Consider the following 7,818-nt stretch of genomic DNA (forward strand, 5'->3'; position numbering starts at 1 on the left):
ATTATTCCTGGGAGTGTATGATAGAGCTTCATTATCAAAAGTGGGGCTCTGGGTCCTGGGACCAGCTATTTTAAGGACCTAGCAATGCCCCTGGAGTGGCAGCAACAGCCCAAGAATCACAGAGCAGGACCAACCATCTATCCGCAAAAAACACTCTGCATTCCTTCTTCCAGGATCCCCTTGTCCTTCCCAATTTTGCTGTGGGCTAGTTCTTTCTGTCTGAATCTTATACCTCCCAAAGATAAAAGTGAGGTTTACTGCACCGAGTTTTAAACACAGTCAATTCCATTAACTTTATTTAAGGTTCTAAAAATACCGAGGGCCAAGCTTCAGCTTTTGTTTAAATAATGGGTTTATCGACATTTGCTGATGTCCATTATGTGCTTTAATGCTGCAATATTCAATAGCTCTGTGCAGTTCAGCTCCCTCATTTTCAATAATTGCTTTGTGGGTGGAAGCGATTTTCCTATTGCTGTCTTAAGCGGGGCTTTCTAGATGGCACTTAAGCTGACGGGGCCCGAAAGCAGACAAAGCTCACCAAACAAACACAGTTGGACCAAGTGGGGTGGCCAGATGCAAAGGAGTACCAGGGCCAAGGGGCCTGGAATTGTGGATGTAGGAACATAGGAAGCTGCCATATACTGAGTCAGACCATTGGTCTATCTAGTCCAGTATTGTCTTCACAGGCTGGCAGCGGCTTCTCCAAGGTTGCAGGCAAGAGTCTCTCTCAGCCCTATCTTGGAGAAGCCAGGGAGGGAACTTGAAACCTTCTGCTCTTCCCAGAGTGGCCCCATTATCCCCTGAGGGGAATCTCTTCCAGTGCTCACACTTCTAGTCTCCCTTTCATATGCAACCCCAGGGTGGACCCTGCTTAGCTAAGGGGACAAATCATGCTTGCTACCACAAGACCAGTAGATGTAGAAGTGGGAATTTCAGCAGAAGCAGATTCTCTCAGCCCTGCGTGACAAGTTGCTCCTGACAAAACAGTCTCTTCCACACTACTTTTAAAACCATAGCTGCCTTATCCTCATTGGTTGATGAATTAATTTATGTCTTCCTTTTCCTTGAAAACTGTTGATAATGCAATCCTGGAGGTTTTCATAGCTCGATCCTGTAAAAAAAGACTGGGGCGGGGGGAGTCTTCAGAAAGAGCTTAAAAGTTGGCAGCCTTAGTCCAATCAAGCGCAGCAAAATAAGTCACACGGCGCAGCATTACTGGACTGAATGTCCTTGCCCCCACCAAGCGGCAGCCAACATGAGTGGGCGGCAGGATGTTCACATAGAATCCCATATTGGAGACACCCCTCTCCTCCTCCTCTGCTTTTTCAGCCCTGTCGCAGTGTGTGGGTTGGATGTTTGGCTGGCTGGTTTTCCACGTCAGGCCTGGGGATGGACTTTGGCACTGGGACAACAGCAGGCCTTCAGCCTGGGCCAATGCAGGACACGATGGAAGAAGACAGACCGGAGGGCTTGTCCTAAGTCCTTCTTCCTCAGGGCATAGACCAATGGGTTGGCCAAGGAGTTCAGGTGGGAGAGCAAGACAGCCAGGTGCTCCAGAGATTCGTAGCGCCGACAGGCGGGACACAGCAACTGGATGCAGTAGAGGACATGCAGCGGCATCCAGCAAATGCAAAAGACGCCCACTAAGAGGAAGAGGGTGCGGGCCATATGGATTTCCCTCCGTTTGGCTGGCCAAAGAGTCTGTGTCTGGAAATGGCCACGGACCACCCGGAAGAGGTCAGCATAGATGCCCAGCATGGCTGCCAGCGGAAGAAGGGTGCAAGTGAAGAAGATGAAATAGACCAGATATTCAGGACAGAAAATGGAGGTGAAAGAACAGAGGCCAATGTGTCCAAAATGGATCTCGGAGTAGTTGGAACGCTGCCGTTGGGCTGGGTAGACCTTGGAGAGGAGGCCCCCATAAGGCAAGTCTTGAGCGATGATGATGAAAGTAGCTCTCTCGAAGGCGACAGAGGGGAAGCTGACCCCGGGAGTCGTGTTGCTTGTCTCCACGTATTGCCCAAAGCGGTTCCAGCCCATCATCGGGGAGAGACCAATCAGGACCGAGAGCAGCCAGCAAAATACCATGATGATCACCACCCAGCCCTTCTTCACGTGCATGGCATAGCTGTCCAATCAAAGAACCTTGTGAGTGTCATGTGAGCAGCCAATAGAACCTTCATTACAGAAACATAAGAAGCTCCCTTGTACCAGGCATTCCCAACCTTGGACCCCCAGAATTTGTTGGATCACAATGCCCATCATCCCCAGTCACAATGGCCACTGTGGCCAGACAAAGAGGCATCTTTCAAAGTGGTGATCCAACTATATTTAGCATGGGGTGAGCAACTGGCCCTGTTTGACCCCAGCACAGCATCCCTCCTGGTTCTGGCTGGCATCTACATTGGGTTTCTATGCCTCCTATGTTCCCATGATGGGTCGTTGGCCTGATCCAGCAGGACTTTCCTTAAGTTCTTTTTCACAGAATGGTCTCTGCTCGGCTCTCTCAATATAGCAGCCTCCTGGGTCTGATTTTGTGACCTATGAAATACCCATACGGCAACCAGGTGTTTGGGAGATGTGATTTATTTCTAGCCTACCTTTCTGCCCATCAAGGCCCCAAAGATAGCTACATTCGCTCTTGAGCCTGTCGTGATTTATCTATCCTTATGGTCCAGGCCACGTGAGGTCAAAAAGTGCTCATAATGAACAAAGCACAATAATAAAGCTTTATTCACTCAATAATAAAGCTTTATTCACTCAAATCACTCAAGCAATCATCTGGGAAAACCATACTTGGAGGCATGTTGCTGAGACAGCGGGCAGCCCCAGAAGTGTCCCCTGGGACCCTAGCAACGTCACAGAGAATGTTCCCCTAAAAACTGCGTTGTGGACATAGATGTTCACACCCACCCACAACCCTCAAGTGCTGCACAACGTGCCTTTGACTTGCCTGTTGGGCAGCTTGATCTTCAGGTGGGCATTGATGGCGATGACCAGCAGGAGGAGGATGGAGAACTGGGTGGTGACCAGCGGGAAGCAGGTGAGGAAGAGACACGTGTAGAAGCACAGGGTGTACTCCATGCTGAGCACCATGGAGAAGGGGATGGCCAAGGCGCCCACGCATAGGTCAGCCGCCGCCAGGCAGACGATCAGGTAGTTGGTGATGCTCCTCAGTTCCTTGTGCAGGTAGATTGTGACACACACCAGCAGGTTGATGGCGACAATGACTGCAGCCAGGATGCCCTCCAGAACCACGAAACCCAAGTACAGGTCCATGAGGGCTGCTGATGTGACCGCAGACGATGTTGCAGCAGCAGCAGCAGCAACTGAACCACCAAGTTACTCCCTTGTCCCTGCAGGTGAAGACCTGCCCAGAACAACCCAGTTGCCACCAAGGACAAAATGTCTGAAAATGACTTTTCTTAGCTCTGAATGGAGCACCCAGGATCGAACTCTAGACATCTCCCTCTGCCTCTCGTTTCCCCCCCTCCATATGCCAGCCCTATCTCCGCCCTCCCACCTGGACAGCGATAAGCTGAATCCATCTTTCCGCCTCTGTTTGCTGGGCGCTTTGCCAGCAAACAGATCAGAGCCGCACAGATACGAAGGTAGCTCTTTACATGGACTGATACGCTTGCACGTGTGGATTAGGGGCTGCTTCTTGGGTCAATCGATGCTAGAGCTGAAATGAATGGTAATAAAAACCTTGCTACACATATAACCTTGGCAGATAGACATTTTCACACAGATTCCCAAATGCTGAATGCAAAGTGTTAGGTCTCTACATTTCGAACCAGACACGTGGGTTTTAGGTGAGGAGTGAATTTTCCACATTTTAAAAGCTCGATGTTGAGCAGTTGAGTCAGAGTCAACTCCTGGCACCCACAGACCCCTGTGGTTGTCTTTGGTAGAATCCAGGAGGGCTTGACCATTGCCTCCTCCCGTGCAGTTTGAGATGATGCCTTTCAGCATCTTCCTATATCGCTGCTGCCTGACATTAGGGATGTGCACAGAACCACAGCGGGGAGGCTCAAAGGCGCATCTCCTCCAGAATGGAGGGTGTGTGTGTGTTAACATATCGGTCAGATTTACTCCAAACTCCCTGCGAGCTATCAGGGAGCATTTCACACACAATTTGGGGTTTTCACCACTCGTTAAGAGTGTAGCCCAATTTATAGCCGGGATAAAAAACAAAAAATCCACCTTTTTCATCAGGTTTTTGAGACAACTTTGAGTTTGCAGTAAAGCCTCCCAGAAAACCCACAGTAAAGCCTGCTGTGTGGAGAACTCCGAGGTCTTGACCTCTAGGCTCCCTCTCCCAGGCTCGAACAGAGACATTTTCGGAAGGAGCAGTCCGCAGCCATGCATCCCTCGCCAGCAAATCCTTCCTGGACCACTCTTGGCAGTGGCGAGGAGGTGAGGAGGAGCCTAAGGAGGAACAGGGCTGGTTCTTACAGGGAGTGGGGCACAGGCAGGGGGTTGCAGAAGCAGGGTGAGCTGGGTGCCAGGGGCAGCCACAGTTATTGTGGTGCCTGAGGCGAGGTGCAACATTCTGCCTTGCTCCCATGTCTCTGGAAAGGTCAGCTCCAATAATTAAACAAAAAATCCTTGCAAGCTTTGAAGGTGGAAGGGAGAAAGGAAGAGGGAATGTTGCTAGCAACTCCCTCTTCTCTCATGTTCCTTGCAGGCTTTGCAAAGCTCCTTGGGATCAGATCAGTCCCAAAGAGCTGCTCTGATGGCGACGAGGGGAGGGCATCTTGATGTCCCGGCTAGTGCCCCAATAAACTACCGCCCGAGGCAACTGCGTTACCGTGCCTCACAAAAGGGCTCCCCCTGCTGGCTGCTTGTGTTCCTGGAGCTCTTAGCTGAAGGGTCCTGGTTCTGACTCCGTGTTGGGGTTAGGACAACGAGGGCGTCTCAGGAAAAGTGAACAAAAACTGTTTTGTTGAGTTTTCTCCAAAAAATGAAGTCAAGTCTATGTGTTGTTGCTGAAGCATTGCTGTGTCTTCGGTGAAGACACAGAATGACAGGCAGACACTTAGTAGGTGGATTTTCTCCAGCATATGGAGACTGGAACATCGCCAGTAGTAGAGGTTCTGGCTGTCGTGCAGCTGGAGTACAGGCAGAATTCCAACAGGTGCTGCTTCCATCCCCATATGCTCAGCAGGTTGTACCTGTTAAATAGTGGCTTAAACTGTTAAAAGTCTCTCTGGGCCTTAAAAGGAAATCGGCAGCTGCTGCTCCTCCTCATGAGAAACATGGCTAAAATGAAGCAAAATATAGGAAGTCAGTCCCTCGGGGAGAGGGTTTCACTTTCACAAGTACAGTAATCCCTTGAGGAATGTTGCCTTGTTTATTATCAGCAAAGGATCTCTATGGGGCTGTTGAGAGGATAGCTTGCTTTTGACGTGAATCACTACCTGTCTACCAGGCTGTGTATTGTAATGTTTAAGGACTTCCTTGGCTTTACATTCGATGCATACCTACTTAGAAGTAAGCACTTGGTTTCAAACAGATCTTCTCTCAAATAAGTGTGTACAGAATTGCAGCCTTAATTAAGAAGCTGTGCTTTTTTTTGTTGTTGTTGTTCTACTGCTGCTGTTAATATGTCAAGGAAAATGATCAGGCAAAGATATCTTCCCCAACTATTGTTGGTAGATATCCAGAACAAATACAAGTCAACTGGACCATTTTGGAAGGGTGGTATAGAAATCAAATAAATAAATAAAAATAAAACAGATAAAATAAAACTGGAAAGTGTCACTGATAATTTGCATATGTAAATTATTTGCAAGCAATTTACATAATATGCAAATTAGGCACCCAGATTTGAAGAGCCAGAATATTGCAACCCTAGAGGAAGGAAATTGACTGCAGCATATGTCCAACCCTGAACAGCGCTGAAATCCTAATCAGCTCCACTCCACCAATGAGGGAACATCCTTGCCCTTTCAGGGAAATGTGAATCTTTAAGCATTTGTTTTTTAAAACAAACTACAAGTAGGATGGAAAAACCCTGCAAAACTACAAAATGGTGAGCTGCTTAATAGATTAACAGGACTGGATTGTGGCATGCTGAGACCCTAAGCTATGTCAAACTTAAAAGCCCCTGTAGAATAATTTTTTTGTAATGCTAACAAAAAGACAATATAAATAAAACAAAGCGTTATTTTTACTCGTCAAAGATGCAATGGAAAAACTACTTAACAAAAACAGTTACCTTGCAATAAAGCTACAGTAGTTGCATTAGAAATAGCATTAAATGAAAATACATTATGTGAAACTTGAAATTTAGTGGGGGATGGAGGTGTTGAGGTCCCTCCTAATGTGAGCCCCTAAGCTGTAGTTTCCATTGCTTGTGCCTAAATCCAGCACTGCTGATTAAAACTACTAAAAATGCTATATGAGATTTAGAAGGCATCCCCATAAAACCCTGATGGTTTATTCTTTTCCCTTCCCCAGCTCATGGCCTCCATTTCAGGTTCAATTTGCTTGCACATATTATTGCTATCACCTTTTAGGAAGGCATAGCATCGGATGCTCCCTCTCCTTCCATGAACACACTCAATTTGTCCCTGATGGCTGTTCCCCAGATCAGGTGCATATCTAAATTAGAACTTCATCCATTCTGGCTGTTTTCCTAATTATTAGTGGAAAATATGGCCCATCTGGGAAAGGGACTATACCAGTCTGTGAGGGGATTCTTTTAGAAGCCTGTGATGTTCACAGATCTGCACAGATTGCTAAGTGCCCTCTTCAGAAATAGGAGACCCATTAGAAGCAACAAGATAACCCTGCTGCCAAAAGTGGCCGGCTGGGAAGTAAAAAAATGAAAAACGAAAATCAAGACATTCCGTTTCTAAATCTCATTTCTCCGTTGTTTATTTGATCATCTAGACACATGACACAATTCTAAGTTTTTCATGTGTATATTAAAAACAATAGGCACTATCCCCTAGGAATTATCTCTCTGTAAACCACATTGAAATTAATGGAAATGGCACCAGCAAGGATCCTTTTCCACCCAGGGTGGCCTACATAGCACTACGTTTTCAGGGAACTGGGCTCATTGTTCCAGTTTGCCCAGTCACAAGGAACTGGGACCGTCAGGATGGGGTCCGCCTACAGTGGATGTCTCCTTTCTCCCATAATCTAGTGCTTTGTCAATACTGCTATAGAGCTGTTAGCTGTGCAAACAGCACAATAGCGACCCCTAGAAACAGATAGATAGCACTGCAACAGACATGCCCAACCTGTGGCCCTCCAGATGTTGCTTAACTGCCATTCCCAGCTACAATTTATTGCTGGGAACCCTTGCTTTACAAGGATGTCAGAAATATATTTGAAATGTCAAGTGGGGGGAAGAAGCAAACTTAATTAAAACCAGAGGTGCACCTAAGTAATTTTGGAGCCTGGATCTAAAGGCCTTTGGAGGCCCCCCTCCCCTGCAAATTAAGCATCATCATGCTCCGCTGGGTGACCACAGCACCCGGGACAGACTAAAAAGGATTGGGGGGGCAGGTACCTCAAGAACTGACTGCTCCCAGCTGCATTTACCCACCTGGCTAGATCAGTTGGGAGGGCTCTGCTCCGTGTGCCAACCTACGGAGGCTGATTTGTCGAGTACACGGGACAAGGCCTTCTCAGCGATTGCCCCCAGGCTGTGGAACTTGTTCACGGTTGAGATCCACATGACTCCCCCTCTCCCAGCCTTTTGGAGGAATCCTTTTTAAAGCAGGTGTTTGGCAAATGAGTCCCACCACCCCAGTTCTCTTTTTAATGTAGCTGTTTTCTTTTAGCAGTTTGTCTTAATTG

At 47.5% G+C, this 7,818-nt stretch overlaps 1 protein-coding gene across 1 annotated transcript; it reads right to left on the reverse strand.

Annotated features, from left to right (window-relative positions):
* Positions 1–1,377: 1,377 nt before the first annotated feature.
* Positions 1,378–3,279, reverse strand: LOC128332875 (adenosine receptor A2b-like). The gene is made up of 2 exons (XM_053267651.1): positions 2,954–3,279; positions 1,378–2,128 (listed from the first exon to the last, which is right to left on the reverse strand). Exons 1-2 carry the CDS (start codon positions 3,277–3,279, stop codon positions 1,378–1,380), a joined length of 1,077 nt encoding a protein of 358 aa, XP_053123626.1.
* Between the last annotated feature and the right edge of the window lie 4,539 nt (positions 3,280–7,818).

This window comes from Hemicordylus capensis, chromosome 7, assembly GCF_027244095.1.
Source record: "Hemicordylus capensis ecotype Gifberg chromosome 7, rHemCap1.1.pri, whole genome shotgun sequence".
NCBI lineage: Eukaryota > Metazoa > Chordata > Lepidosauria > Squamata > Cordylidae > Hemicordylus > Hemicordylus capensis.